The sequence below is a fragment of the Plectrocnemia conspersa genome, unplaced genomic scaffold (genome assembly GCF_051122295.1).
Source record: "Plectrocnemia conspersa isolate PC_06_02 unplaced genomic scaffold, ASM5112229v1 ptg000011l, whole genome shotgun sequence".
In the NCBI taxonomy this organism is placed as follows: Eukaryota; Metazoa; Arthropoda; class Insecta; order Trichoptera; family Polycentropodidae; genus Plectrocnemia; species Plectrocnemia conspersa.
This window is the reverse complement of record NW_028277175.1, coordinates 14,778,842-14,795,938: the sequence shown is the minus strand read 5'-3', so window position 1 is coordinate 14,795,938 and position 17,097 is coordinate 14,778,842. Positions and strand designations below refer to the sequence as shown.

The following is a 17,097-nucleotide window of genomic DNA, read 5'->3' as shown; positions in this document are numbered from 1 at the left end:
AAATCTAAAATAATAATACGTTAAAAATTATATTGTTCGAGGTCGGCAAACTTTCAAGATGTATAAAGTGGTTTAAAACCAATATAATGCAAACGTATGTGTATTAGTATTTATAACAATTAGAGGAGATCTGTACATACGAGCGCTTTGAGTAAACACAAATGATACAATAAAACGTTTAAACAAGACCGATCGAAACAAATCGAGATTAGACACTAATAGAATTAATAAGAAAGGTATCAATTCCAGGACAGACGAATTGTATGGATGTAGCACGCTACCTTCTTTCATTTAAGCGACCTGATTAATGATAAAAACATGTAATTGTCCAGGCAAACATTTCGTAACCTTAAAACGTCATAAATATCTTGCATATGTTCTCTTTTCGACCCCCAACGCGCGCAGTTTTCGATAGCATAACAGCGTTTTGTCAGCTATTCGCACATTCACTTTTGTAAATTAGTACGAAAAGTTTTTTTTACCAATTGAAAATTTAAAAAGTGGCCCATGATTGCTGGTATCAGATGAAAAAGTGAACTGGGATTTTAATTATTTTTGTGCTTTGAAGACCACTGATTCAGATAGAATTCTATACAACTAATATTATTTTAAAGTGATTAGTCTTAGAAGTTTTTTATCCTCAGTTAATATATAGAAATTAAAATATACTTGATCCTAATTTAAATGTAAAAGTAACATTTGAAAAAAATGTTATTTAATACTAGCTTTTCATCAAGTAAATGAGTAATTTTTTTTTCAATGTAAACATTATTCGAAAAACACTCCTCTTTACTTGCATATCAATTTAGAGTTTGAAATACGAAACACCCTATATTCTTCATAACACAACCGTTCAACCTTGAATAGGGCGAAATCAATTTGAAGATTAAAAAGGGTGTATCGTCTGACTTTCATATATAATCTAGTATTACTTACAAAATAAAAACATATTATATAAGTTATAGTGAAGTTATATTTTCACTAGCGTTTTTAAAATTATATTCGAATACATTTTCACCGGTATATATATATAATATATATTACTCTAATAGCAAAAATATGATTTTACTTTAAATCAATACTGCTCTAAAATATCTATAAAACTCAATTTGACAGTTGCGAAACGTACATTTGCTGTTCAAACCCAAATTAACCTAATGAAAGTTTTAAAACTAGACATATAGGATATGCAATAAATAAATCATAAGGAGTTTTGTTTTAAAGCGAAATTAGGTCCGGGGGGAGTTTGTAAATGCGCAAGACATTTTTGATCTCTTGTCCAAATTCCGACAAAGTTATTAAAACCAGCCGAGTTTTACAAAAAAATGTCGAGACAGATTGAACATTCGCTTGCGGACGAAGTATACGGCGAAAACATTTTGTGCTATGGAGCAAAATAAACCTCGACATGACAGTTATCTGAAACAACGGTTCTTAAAAGCGGAACCTTTCTCAGTATGTTTAAATAATTTGGAAACCCTTACATGTCATTAATAAAATAGACATACAAAACTATAACGAAAATATCAGATTAAATTATTATGCATATTATTTTTTTTATACTATAATGGATTTTATTATCATCCAAGAAATTATTGATTTAATGATAGTATTATTGTTTTGAGATTATTATTAAATTTAGAGTTAGATTCTTTGAAATGCATACAAATTGCTCAGTAGTCAGTCCAATATTTTAACTCTAGTAATAAATTTTGTGGTGAAAATATTCAGATCTTACCAATAGAGTTAAATATATTGATTTAAAGCTAAAATATAATTTAATCATATTTCGGCAGCCATTGCAGCCCATAGACTGACATTTAATATAAATATCGCTAATTACAAAAATAATTGATAAAACCCATATTGACATATGCTTGCTTGGTGTGGAGTAACGCTAGTAGTACTATTTTGTCCGTGCTGCAAGTCAACCAAAATAAAAATAATTTATAATAAGATATATTATACTAGTTTTACAACAATTTTTACGGTACTAAAACACGGCGAAGTCGGGAAACGCAGTGGGGAGTAACTGGTGGTTTTTAAGCATGGCGCCGTGCTAACTAACGTACCATGAAAATCAAACCCAAACCTGAACTAAACAAATAAACCATTATATTATTAAGAACAGCAAATGGACGTATCGCAACTGTCAAATTTGATAACTATAACATATTTTAATATTAATTTCCATTCCATATAAAAAAAATCATATACGCGTGAACCCTGATTACTTAACAGGCGCATGCGCACCGCAGTGAGTCAAGAAAACGCAGTGAGAAGAAACAACTAGTGATTTTTAAGAATGGCGCCGTGTTAACTAACAAGTACCATTTTCCTAATAAGCAACAGATACCAACGATGAAAAGGCATTGTCATTTTCACACTCGAAAAATATTATAAATACACTAAACCATTAATCGACAAGTATAGGAGCCCACCATAAAAACAACCTAAAATTTAAATATACGTTTTTACAGAAGGTTTTATATTTTTTTCCCTTAAATTGTATCCACTGTCATTTTATTTTTGTCATGTTGTAGCAAATTATACATTGTAAACAAGAAAATTGTTAAAAATCAATAACATGTCTAATAAATTATTATATAATAGTATGTTTCTAGAATAATTGTCATATTGAGATAAACGTTTTATAAAAAATAAATTTAAATATAAGCATACACGTACATATTACGTTAGTGGCAGAATCACTTCTAGAACTTTAATTAGTACTTAATTATATGTAACTTACTTTTATTTCTTGCTATTCAAATTGAAAGTTTTAGTTTATTCCTTTAAATTATAATCACATACAAATGTAAACATAAAAAATATTGTATATAAAAGTATGTCTGTAAATTTATTTTTTATATTGAAATAAATGAATTTCGTACGGAAGCCCGATAATTCTTAAGCGGAAACAGAAGTGGAAGTTGGGAGCCGCTTATCTAAAGGACATCGAAAAATTATGTACTGATTGGGAAATTACCATTTGGCGTTTCCTTACAGTTTATAATAAAAAATATATTAGCTGCTCGGCTAGATAAATCCTTATTTTTCATGAGAATAGCTTTGAATACATGTACATATATTTATATTTATTTAAAAAAATCAAGTGTTGCCAGTGAAAAAATATTTAAAATGAGCGACCTAATTTTTGCCTCAGGATTTTACGAAAAATCGGCATCATCTTCTTGGGATTACTACCGGTTCGGAGGAAACCAGTCCTGCCAGTATGTTCTCGCATTCTCGCGAGACCTCTCGCTCGGGCCGAGAAATTACAGATAAATTTTCGACACAACGAAAGATTGACGTTTGACAATAATGAGTCTTGATAAAAAATATAAAAGCAACCCTTCTCGAACGCGCATGGCCGACATTTATGGCGTTTAGATTTGAATTATATTTTGAATAAACGGTCGAATTTAGAAGCTGATTCGCCAGGAAATTTTGACAGGTCGCGTCTAGTTGCAGCTCGTGGGAGGGGGAGAGGAGTTTTAGTTGTAGTTTTATGTCAGGATTCATACCGTGGATCGCAGGCTTCGGCGCGTAGACTTCCGCGGTGGACGCGGAACACTATTCTGTCAGCTCGCTAACGAACTAAATCGAACACCCGAACGCCACGCGCTGCTGATAACGACTAAAGCGACCGCAGCGCTTTTTATCCAAGTACCGAACCGAGATAATAGCGGACACCGATAGATGGTGTCGGCAAACGTTATCAAATTCGCGACAATAATAAGCACGCCGTCTGGCGACCGATTATCAAATCAATGCAACACTATTTGTAATGTGGTTTGCCTATAATTAGATTTTTTTCTAATTATAGTATATTTGCTCCTTTTTCCTTGTATCTGTTAACGCAGTGTTGTCTTTTTTATATTTTTTTACACAAAATTATATATTTTTATTTGAATAAAATCAGACGCACTCAGTTTTTAGTACATAATTAATATTAGTAAGTTAAAATATTTGTTATCTTGGTGACAGCTAAACTATGGACCGCAAAAAAATTCTGCTATAAACTGTATCGAAGGTACTGACCTAGTCAAGGATTAACTTATTGCTTTTGGGGTACAACGTAACATACGCCTAATAGACACAGACAATAACTTTGAAGTCCAGAAAAAGCAGTCGCTTCCACTTCGATTGGCTGATCTGGTCCAGCCAAACATCAGCTTATACCGCCAAGTATTTAATTCGATACTACTACAACGCAGCGCTGCGACAGCAGGCAATAATATCCATTTATTTCACAAATTGTACAGCTATATTTAACTGCTTATAAACATTAGTAATTTTAACTAACAATAAACGTGTGTACCAAGTACGGTCAGTTTTATTTCTGACGATTTTATCTAATAAACATATTTTTTTATGTTGAACTAATCATTTACAGTTTTATATTAGTAATAATAGCATATAGCAAAGATAGACTAGCACCAATACCAGAAAAACCTGGGTTCAAATCGCATATGAACCCTAGTGGTAATCAATTTCTATCATGTCTAAGAGATATCTGAATTAGTGATTATTAAATTAGTGACCAAAAATCACAGATTAGGTTTTTCTAAATTTTCCCAATCTCACTGAAGAATATTGTGATGAATAATTAAAATAAAATCGAGCTAGTTCGTGCATAGTGGCATCTATTTATTTTGAGCTGTAATAATAGTTTTTAATTAATAAAATATATGTGATTGATTTAGACTTTTATTAAATGGTTTACCATTTTGTATCATATACAAATTTATTTGTATACATAGGTAAACGTATAAATAACATTTTTTCATTAATTATTTTTTTATTTTAAATTTATTGCTTTCTGCAAATTTAAAAATAAATAACCCTTTATTCACATTTTTTATTATATTTTTCTGAAAATTCTATTATTAAATATTCATGGAAACTCATAAAAAATATAATGTTTTAAGTTATTGGATATTTTTAATTCTAAACACAAAATCAAACACGGCCATACTGTTATAATTTGATACACTTTTCCATTTTAATTTCTACTAACAACATTATTAGATGGGTGTAGCGTCAAATTCAATACTATTCTAATAAAAAAAACAAGCCATAAAGCAATGCTAAATATGTTTTCACATTATACGTATATAATATATATAGAGTAAATAATAAAAACAATCGTGTTATTTCAAGCATCTTTATTAATTAGAATACTTTAAAAATGTTAAAATAAATAAAAGGTACATATTATTAATATTTATAATGTATTATAATATAATATATTTATATAATAATACTAATGTTCTAACAATTATATTTAAAATATACAACGTATGATCCGGCAAATGGAGTAGTCGCCGCGATGTCGAACCTCACTGTTGAATAAAAACTCGTCTAGTCTGCATTTACACAACACCTATAATCAAATATGGAAAATATTAAAAAATAATTCATTCGCCAATGAATTACTTGTCGAATTAATACTACGAAAGTAAAATTAATTTATACAAAAATAAGGTTAAGTACTTTTAAGTATCTTCTGATTTATATATTTTACAATAAATTAAATTAAAACTAAAAAACAATTTCCATATTTGGTATATTCTAATAAGTTAATCAATAATGACTTTTTTAGATTTATTTTAAGTATATATTCATTTATGTACATGTATTATTAAAATATTTAGTTCAATAATGATCACACAATAAAAACAGTAAACTCACTACAATCATTCAAAGTGAACTTTATAAATTCAAAAATATATAAAATAAAATACATCGCATGATAAAGTAAGGATAGTGATATGCAAATTAAACATTAATGTGCATAATTTAATGTTGTGAAATGATGTGTGTTACTATAGCAGCAATTTAAGGCTTTGTGCAAATGCAAACTAGCAAGATCGAGTTACATCATGATAACATTTTGAAGTGTATTGTTTCAAGATATACGTTTAAGATTATTCTTCAATTAGCAATTATTAATAATAAAACATTTATATTTATTATCATTGAATTTATTATATAACATTTATAACATCTTTTATAAACTATTTTTGGCACTTCTTATAATAAATAATGGAATATTTTTTTTGTAAATAATTTATGTTATTTACATGCAAATAATTAATTAATGATTAGGACAATTATATACAAAATGAGCCAAAAGATGATTTATACTATACTTTAGGAATTTAACAGAATAAGTTGAGACGCAGCTTTGGTTCATGAGATTTAATAAACTATAAATATAAGAAACCGCTAGATCCATGTATAACGCATTATATAATTGTGAGTATAATAAAAAAATATTTTATGAATGGTTTTAAACTTGCCAAAATGTATTTAACAATTATTTATTGTTCATATATGTTCAAATATATAAAAAATGCTTTATGATTTTATAAAATACAACAATAGTTTTATCATGTATTATAATCAACTGGGCAAATTTGAATGTTCCAGTATACTAGAAAATATATAAAAGTACTAAAATTAAATCAATTTTATTTTTCATTTATTACTAATAGATAGTGTAATTTAAAAAGTACCATACAAATCTTAAATACTTAGGATGTGATTTAGTATTGTTTTATGTAAACAGTATTTAAAAATACACCCGTTTTAATATGACCCCTGTGAATTGCTCTATTTTATAAAGTTAGAAGGTATGTTATCGTTTATTAATTATTATTATACCTATCGTAGGTATAAAGTAACTTTCAATAAATATATTTTACGTTATATATATAGTGACATCTATGAAAATATAATTAATAAAATAGTAAATAATCTTAGTCAAGTTTAAAACCCATTGATTATTATGTATGTATATTAAAAAAATGGGATATAAAATGAGAAATATATATAATATTTGTTCCATAAAACGAGTTATTTGTTCATTACTGCTGGAAACATTAGGTGCGAGCGAGCATTGGTCAGATCAGTGAACGCCTTCAGAATAAATCCGAAGATTTACCTTATTAACGCACCTTATTACCTGATTAACGCACAAACAATTCGTTTTATGGAACGAAGTATTTATTTGAATGCACATATCTCTCAAAATAATTCCCTGTTAAATAGCACCCATATTAAAGTACCCTGCCAGTCTTATTTTCTTTTCTTCCAAACAAATATATGTATGTGTATACAAGAGAAACATAGCTTGAGACTGACTGGTAAAATTAGACAAAGTATATACAAGTATTTTACTAAAATATATCATATTTCGATATAATTAATATCCTCTTTCGGCTCAAGTTGTAAGTATGACAATAAGTGGTACAATAAAATTGCAGATGCAAGGAACATATAGCAAAGCTACAAACGATAACTACAAAATCAACATTGCAATGACTGTAATTGTGGCCAGCACGATTCCAAACAATGTTAATATATCGACGTCGGCAAGCTGTTGAGTGTAAGCCATGGCGCAGAGGCATGCTAACATCAGGGTATCGGAATCCTGCAGCCACGTTTTGCACTTACTATCACTAACACCTGTTGAAACATAAATCGCAAAACAGGATAGGATAAGTTAATGGTTATACTCAAATAATTAAATAAATAAAAAACAAACAAAACACAACATGCTGACGAAATAAAGATCAAACCATACCTCTGTTGGTATTGTCGTTCGACGGCTCTCGTTTGGGTTTCCTCCATGGAATATCATTGGAACTGCTTTCGACGATTGCGCTCGTCGAAGCCTTCGACGACTCTCCTAATTCTCTCTCCTGCGACGACTGCCTGATCAAATTTTGATTCACATTCTTGACGAGCCGAGGAGAATTCAAATCTAAGTGCTTATCGGGGAGCAAATTCTTAGATTCTACTACAATCGACTTTGTAGTAGTACTTTCTGGACCCAAATTAAATATCATAGCCAATTCTTCAGAAGAATTATACTCCGGCGATTCTCTACTATCTTTCCTCTTATCGATATCGTCATCAGGTAATGGCGATTCTTTACGTGTTTCTATTATATTACTTTTCATATTAAACTTATCCGACACTTGAGTTATACCTTGCAATAAATCGTTAATTCCTTTACGCAAATCTTCAAAACTAGTCATTTTATCTATCGCATCTCCTTTTGCATTATAACTATTACTATTTTTATCGCTTAATTTGTTCATTTCAACCGTATCATTGTTAGTCTTCGGAAGAAATTTATATAACGAACTTTCAATATTCAATTTTGCTTGATGCATATTATCGTTTAAGTCTATGTCGCACTTCTTAGCCAAAGCTTGTAACTTCATACCCTCTTCTTCGAAGTTATCTTTCAATTCAGGATTTAACTTGATCTTATCGCCTATTCTATTCAAATGTGTAGATATCTCTATTAGACTGTCCTCTGTGCACTTTCCTTTTGTATCAGTTTTAGGAATGTCCTTATGCTCCTTATATTCCTTCGTTTGCTGTGAAGAAGTATCTGCTTTATTCGCATCGTTCATCATGTTTGTTTCATGCGTGATTCGCACATTTTGAGGTCTATCCGTATACACCGTAGTGCTATAATCTACAGTGAAATTGTTCTTATCAGACGGATGATTAAATTTCTTTTCGATTGTGACTTTCATAGGATATTTTGTGTTATTGATTTCTTGCTTTGTTTCACTTGCTAATGGAGGACGACTCATCAACTTCTCTTCCTCTTTTTTAGTATTAGACGCATTGGTTTGATATGAATTTGGCACATCTTTACGCTCTTCGGGTAATTTTCCATTCTTGCCAAATTCAATAACCGACTCCGGTAAATCTGGAATACTCTGAGTCTTTTCCATGGGTTTATTATTGCACATTTCTAATGCGTCGTCGATCTCTTTTTGTATCATAGTAAATATGTTAGCCGATAATGAACGCACAGCTCTCTTCTTGCGTATCACATGATTATCGAATATAGTCGACGGTTGATTCGGATTCGGTACTATGTACTTATTGATGTTTTCTTCGTCGTATTGCGATTTACAATCTTTTCTCAACGCTCTGAATGCCAAATCGTCGGTCACTAAATCAGGTTCATCTTGTTGGATCGGTTTCTTATCTTTGATATCCGGAATGGCATGCAAATAATCGCTGTAAGGAGCTGGTGAAACAAGACCTAATGGAATTCCAAACGGAGGTTGAGGATCAATCGTCTTCAGATAATTGTTTTTCTGTCTTATATTTCTAAAGGCGACATCATCATAAACTATATCAGGTTCTGGTTCGATAGTCTTAGGAATACATTTCGGAACGACGTCCAAAGGTTCTAAGAGAGCGGGAGAAGCCAGCATGTAACTTATTTGTGAGACTAAATTATTCACGTCTTTCGATTTCGGCCGTTCGCTCGGATTCAGTCTTCTAAACGCCATGTCGTCGAATAATTTATCTGGAATGGAAGATCTTCTGTTTAATCGCTTTGCTATATCAGGCGAATTAGGCAATCGGAACGAGTCTCTAGACGAAGAATTGAACGGAAAGGCTTCTGTAGATTTTGGCGTCATCAATTCGCGCTTCTCGGCTCTATCTAAAAGATCTTCGTCTCCTAAACCGAGGCTATTATATATAGCTTCAAGTTCGGAAAGAGCGTCATCTAGATTTGTTGACTTTTTTCTTTTGGATTGATCGTCGTCAGAGCTGTTACCGGAATGACTCTTTCTATCTTTCCGTACGTCGTCCATTGGAATAATGTCGATGTTTGAGTAGCAAATCGGTTCATCCTTTTTAACGCTCTTTGTGCTATGATCTGATATTGAAGCACGTTTTGTATGGTCACCGTTTGTTATTACATTTAGATTCGGCACTGGTCCACTTATCGCCTGATCACTCATCGTTCTAGTTGATAAAGTTCTACGTTGGGATTCTTGCGAATCTAGTTTTCTCCAAAACTCTGAAGCATTCCTTGGCCGATTGATCGGTACGGTGACGTTGACTCCTGGAGTTATATGAATCGGTTTACGTGATCGAGGCGTTTTATCAGTGAAGTATAAATATTCTTGATTTTGATTGTTTGATATGGGTGGTTTGATTTGATTAATCATCGGTCTTGACATGTAACGATTGTATATGTCAGGATTGATTACTTCGGCTGAGACTGAAGACGGTCTTTTCGGTTGATTGTACTGATAGCAATTCGGTGGTATATTTTGGTAATTGTTTTGAATTGCTATATGATCTACGGAAGTAGATATGGGTCTTTTGTTCCATGAAAGACTATTCTCGTTCCTATATGGCACACTGTTTTCATATGTATTGATCGGTTTTGTGACATCACCGTTCATTTTATGCATACTATTATTATATGAGATGGGACGAGTGTTATCATACATGTACGATAATGGCGTAGACACTTTTCTTTGAGGATCTCTCGGAGGCGGTACCGGAGGAGCAACGTTCTCTTTCTTGACTTGATGATTAACGTTCCCGATTGGAAATTTCACTACCATAACATCTTCATTTTCATAATTATTATTGTTTTCCGGACGATATTGAGGTTTATTCGTATGTGTCTTATTTACACTATTGTACGGTATACTGTATGTTATATTTTCATCATTGACTTTGGCGTTCAGATTGATCACTCCGACTGGATAACTATATACTGAAGAATTAGAATCGGTGATCGTTTGTCTTAAATTACTAGGTAAATATCCACTGCTGAAGCTACGTTCCGGTTTAGCCGGTACAGCGTAAGTCGCTTTTTGCGGTTCATAATACTCTGGCTCTTCTATATTATATTGATTGATTTGCGGATTACTCAATATTCGTTGCTTCAGCATCATTTCAGCACTCGTTCTATTCAAAATCTGCTGTATATTCTCTATTTCTTTGCCGTAACTTACTTCTTCGTCTCTAGATAACCGCTTAATGTACCTATCTGTGCGAGCGCTTCTAGATCTCTTACTATTAGGTTCACCTTTGGAATGATTGGCAAGCGAATCGTCACTTCTGAATCGCATCATTGAAGACGAAGTTGATTTTTGCGATTCGTCATCGCTGCTGGACTCATGCTTCAAGTTGCGAATAGCCTCAACCCTCGCCTTTATTCTACCCTTTTTACCCTTCTTCAAAGACCCGTCCAAAGAATCTATCCCTTTCTTATCTAGCGATTCTCTGCTGCTTCGGTGAGTGCGATCAAAGGGCGATCTTGGCAATCCTCTTCCCACATAGCCGACAAACCCGGCTGACGGATCTGACAACACGCCTTCGTCAAAATGTTCCTTATTGTTGCTAACCTTCATAACACTTTGAGAACGCTGTTGGTGTGGTCCGTCTACTTCATCAGCTTGTTTTCTACTCTGCTTCTTTTTCTTGACGCTCTTCTGCGAATTTTCATCACTAGTCATAGAATCTGTGTCTGATTCTTTTTTCTTTCTGCGGAACAGTTTGCCTATAGACCACTTTTTGCTCTTTTTGCTCTTATCTTCGCTGTTCGTCCATTGCGTTGTTTCGGATTTATAGCTCTCGGGCCTTGTGTGGTGGTTGGTCCCGCGAGTCTCCATAGACTCGACGTCCACGAAATTGCTTCTCTCCTGATCTCGCAGTCTCGCCACCGGTGCAGAGCTCACGGTCTGAAACGGAAAAAGTGGAAAATTTAATTTAAAAATTCTATATATACTACACAATCATGACATGTTTATTATGGGAATTGGTGAAGCACAACGAAACGGATCGTTTATTGTAACTTTCCACGTTGAAAAACATGACATTGTAATACTTTCGAAAATTTACTTTCATTGATTTCATCAGTAATTATCATGAAACGCGTTTATAAAAATTAAGAGTAATATTAATTTAGTTTATATATATATATATACTTAACGGTTATGAACACTTAAAATTAGGGTATAACAATACAATATACACACGTACACACAAATAAATATAATATTTTATTAATAAATAAATATTAAAAAGGGGAACATATATATCTCAGAAGGTGGATCATTTTTGCTTGAATTTAATAATTACATGGCCTTTTTGTAATAGCATTTCCGCATGAAACAAACAGACTAAGAGGAGTGGTTTAACGCTCATCTCAAAATATATTGTAAAATTGTTGTGAAGTTTTCGTATTTATTCTCTGCTTAAACGCGAAGTGGTGCACGCGTGAAGACATTCGATCGATTATTACCAGCTTATTAACCAATCGTTATGTAAACTTCATTTTAATTGAAAAATACATAGTTTCCTATCTTTTCTTTCCCTCGTATGTCGTATTGCGTTCTAGCAAAACTCCAATTGCGATACACACAATACGTAATAATGGCTAACTCCATAATATATTATAAATAACGACATAGAAAAAACAAGAAATTGCGTGGTTTACTATAATTCATCGAAATTAAGTAATAGAGGGATATTCTATATTTATTTGCTTTTTGTCTACCTCTTGTTATTTTCAACGGAAAAAATCATTAGTTCATTTACACTTTCTTTTCTGACAGGTCCGCGAAGAGAACACAATGGTAGAGTTATTTTTAGTAGTTTTACTGTGTTGTCTAATTTTATTACAACTTGAGATATAATCAGATAGTCGGATTAAAGTAGCATTATTAAGTAAATTTAAACTGATTGTAGAATCAAGTCACTAATATCTTTCTTTATATTTATACTTAAGACCATATATATTATTGTTTGTGTATCAAGCTTTTAACGAATTGATATTACTTATCTTTGAGAATATGTATGAATCCAGTTAATTTAATAAAAAGTGAAAATTTTATTGTTAATCATTGCAGTGTTTAGATTTATTGAAACCAATAATACATGCGTTGAATTGAGAACAGTTTTGTGTAATATATTATACTATTGACTGTTTATTTTAAAATATAAACAGAGCTCAAATAGACCGGATATTTCTAAGAAAATATAGAATCTCGGTACCAATTCGTCCCGGAATTGCCAGAGTAGCTCAAAATTAATGATCATGCTAAGATGAAAATATGAGTCTATTTGCCAGCATCGGAGCCACGTCCGATTTATGTTTTATTATCATAGAGTTGGCAACACTAGAAATGAAAAATCGATGCGATCAAAACTGTGCGCGTATCCGTTTCAGCCTCCGAATGTGTATTTTCGGACCCGCGAAACATTTCAGCTATGTAAATTACATAAACTTTTCACCTCGCGGATGAGCAACGAACGGACTTAATAGGCATCCACTTTTCGATACGAATAAACTCATCATCGACTCACCTAAGAGATGGAACACTTGTCGGTTATAACGGCGCAAGGTGTGTATTCAAAAAAAATAAATCAAGACTCACGCTGTTGTGCAAGTTCCTCCATATGTCGGTTTCGAAATGACGCACGCTAACTGCCATTTTACTCACAAAAAATCACTATAACTATAAAAAAATATCTCAAATTAACGTCGACCTTGTGTAAGAGTTTATTTGTCATTTTAACACAACACTATCTCATGTTTGATCTGTACAGTGGAGTTTTCCCAACGAAGCTTACAGCTGAACTGATGTAGGATTTTCGCGGTTAAGCTGCGGATATTTGGCGAAGGTCCGACAGTGGTACAAAAGTGTGGCGCGCGTACCGTGCGATGTTATATTTTCACCTGGCACATTTCCCTGGGACGAATGTCCCAATACAATGTCGTCACAAAGACAATCAATGTTAAGTTAACATTACATAAATTTAGTGTAAATTTACAATAAAATACATATATTTACTCCCCATGGAAAATATAATTGATTCAAAGTACATTTAGTACATTTTTGTGTTGATTGTAATCCAGTTATAATGCATTGGGCTGGCGCCTAACATATTACGTCCTCTCATTAATCTCGTTATCATTTCCCTTTCATTAAACTAAGTAATTAATAAATCTTATGTCACGGCAATTTTTACAATATATATTTTAATAGATAGATCAGTATAATGACATAATTATAATTGCTCTGTTGACCCTATATCTTACAAATAATTTATTTGATATTTTAATAAACGCATTTCACAGGTTACAGGTAAGATATTTGTTTTTATCCTAGATTAAATATTTAAAACTTAAGCTAAAAAAAATGATAAAAGATAAACAAAACTTGAATTTGACAGATTGGTGCCTTTCTTTTTTAGGTTTAATAATAAAGTATACCATTTAAAAAAGTTGTATTATCAAAACATATTATTCTGTAATATACACATATTACAGAATAATATTTTCGCATATGTACATATATTCTTTAAAGTGAATGTGTATTTTTCAGTGTAAGTTATATTTTCACTACTATAAATATAATTTCAATAACTACGCCAGTTAAAATGTAGCAAACAATTGAATTATAATTTCACTGGGCAATATCAGTGAAACTGGATGAACTAGATCCGCTAAATGTACGTTCGAAACAATAGCGCCCTTAAACTATGTTTTGAAAATACACCTTGAAGTAATGAAAGTTGTACAACTATAGTCTTAGAATTTTCATTAGGTCAAATTGGGTTTGGTTAATTATTTTAGGTTAGGTTTTGGTTTGAACAGCAAATGGACGTTTCGCAACTGTCAATTTGATTTTTGACGATAGTTTAAAACACCGATTAATTTCATTAGAAACGCCAGTGAACATATAACTATCACTAAATTATAAACAAACATCGATGCTCAAAAATATTAAAATAATTTCTTAATACATGTAGCCAAGTTTAAAACCCTGAATTAAAAATGTATTATTTCACTCGTGATATCATATGTTACACATGGATCTTTTTACATTAACCGTTATGTTTATTTAAGCTACATTTATTCTAAAACACGAGATTTTTTTATCATAGTGTTAATAACATTGTTTCTTACAAATGTCTGAGATTGATCAAAATATCAATGCTTTTCTTCTTTAATGAGTTGTTTCAATATGTGCCTAATCTACTGGTAGAATTCAGTTGTATCACTGTCTCAACTTTATTTACAGCCCTATTATTTGGTGTATATTACACTTAGAGGGACGTATAGTATACGAGCATTTTTAGCCAAATATATGGTCTATTGTTGGGTATGAGTAATTTTCCCATAATTGTTATAGTTATGTCACAATGGATGGAAAACGGCAAATTAGTATAATTGACCCTGGTCTCCTATGCAAACATACATTTATATCATTTTTCATTGACATGAATTTTTAATAGTATTATTAATTGATTGTTAAAAATTATAATATCATTTTCATAAAATGTGAACCTTTATTTTTTGTCAATTTTGAAACATCTATTTATGGGTTTATAAGAAATATGCCAGCCAAAGCATTAATAATAATTAAAAAAATGTATGAAAAAAATGACCCATATAAGATGAGGAATTTTTTTTAAAATTAATTAATCCTACTCAGAGAAACGATTATAAAAAGTAGTAAAATGTTAAATAAATAAGACCAATTAACATGTTTTCTTGTAATGAAAAGGTAATGGAAGAAGTAATTGTAAAAATAGAAGGATTTTATTATTTCACAAAATATTCTGTGTGAACAACAATCGGGATTCATACATTCCACAACACATTCGACAGAGACTGCATTACAAGTAGTAATAAATGATTGGTTGTAGAGACAAAGGATGCGAAGAGAGCTTTAAAAACAATATACAGCAGTATAATATTAAAAAAATAAGAAAATATAGGTATAATTGAAATAGTGTTATGATTTTTTGGTAAAATATATTATTCTTATTCCAAAGAAAAAATAATATCTCACCAAATCTTTCGTCCAAATGATCGTTAATAATATATATTATGATATGATTAATAATACAGAAAAATGTAAAATACATCTGTTTGCATACGACACTTCAAATTAATTACATAAGTGATAATGATAAAGAAGTTGTAGATTACTTAAATAATGAATAAAGTATAACAGAAAGATGATTAAAATAAAATACTTCAACTAAATGTATGATTATTAATTATAAAGATATGTTAGACAATAATATAAAAATAGTTGTAGATATCTTTATTAGAAAAATAGTTAAGAATATAAAATATTTATGAGTAATTTTAGAAAAAAAAATTTTTAAAGAACATTGTAATTACATAATCAAAAAAATATGTATATTATCTAGTATGTAAATATGTTAAGTATAAATACAAAAAAAATACAATAATATTATATTGCTCCACTTTAATTATTGTGCAGCAATATTATATATGTTTAATAATTTAGATAAAACGATGTTTTAAAAATTACAAAATAGGATAATAAGAGTAGCGTTAAAAACAAATAGATTTACTAATTGTAGAAATATGATTAGAAAATTGAAATGGTTGAATATTCAAGAAATATAGGATATGAAAGTTTTAGTATTTATATATAAGTTCGAAAATAATATGTTATTAAAGTTATTAATAAGAAATAAAAATGTACATTAATTTAACAGTAAAACTAGAGATAATTTAAGGATAGATAGGATTAAGAAAATGAGTACGGCCAGGGGAATATTGTAAGAAATCCGCAAAAATAAAAATGTAGCGGATTTTTTCAATGCAATAAAAAACCTTTATGCATTAAAATTAAATTATAAGTCCTTTTTATATTCTGTTTATTTTTATGTATGTATCTTATGATTATATTTATTTTGTGTATTAATAATTAGCTATATTAGTTTAATAAATTAATTAAATAAATAAAAATATTACTTTAAATTAAGGAGAATTTTTGTTACGAGAACAGAATTTAGGGGACCCGACAAAGCCGTGCCGGACAATCCCGCGCCGACTAAACCGCCCCGACATTGCCGCGCAAGACAATCCCGGGCAATACAACTCCGACATTACCGCAACGATAAAGCCGCGCCGACATTGCCGCGCAAATCAAAATTATAAAATTTAATAAAATAAAAGAAAATGATTTTTTTAATTTTAATTATTTTGTTTTGTGGACAGCTCTATCACTAGTGATTCGCTTTTTGAACAGTTAGTCATAGATTGGATGATGCTGGACAGTTACAAAATATACCGAAATGAAAATGAATCAATACAATATCATTAAAAAAAGGTTAGGTTGTTTGGTTCTACAGTGAAAGTCGGCGCGAGCGGTAGCGAGACGCCTCCCTTTTCCTATATATATTTGTAATTATTAATAATTAAAAACGATGTTATAAAATGAAGTTTGTTTTGACTTTGCGCGGCTATGTCGG

General features: G+C 31.0%; 1 protein-coding gene across 5 annotated transcripts in view; it reads right to left on the bottom strand.

The window, feature by feature from the left end:
• The window catches only part of Svil (Supervillin), a 261,654-nt gene that overhangs the window by 184,847 nt on the left and 59,710 nt on the right, over window positions 1-17,097 (bottom strand). For 3 of the 5 annotated variants that reach the window (XM_088198613.1, XM_088198614.1, XM_088198612.1), the window contains one exon: window positions 7,595-11,534. In XM_088198613.1, the coding sequence (XP_088054739.1) occupies window positions 7,595-11,534 (3,940 nt within the window). Of the gene's footprint in view, window positions 1-3,527; window positions 3,643-7,594; window positions 11,535-13,232; window positions 13,314-13,402; window positions 13,438-17,097 lie in introns of those variants that run through there. The other 2 variants (XM_088198611.1, XM_088198615.1) reach the window with 2 other exon arrangements.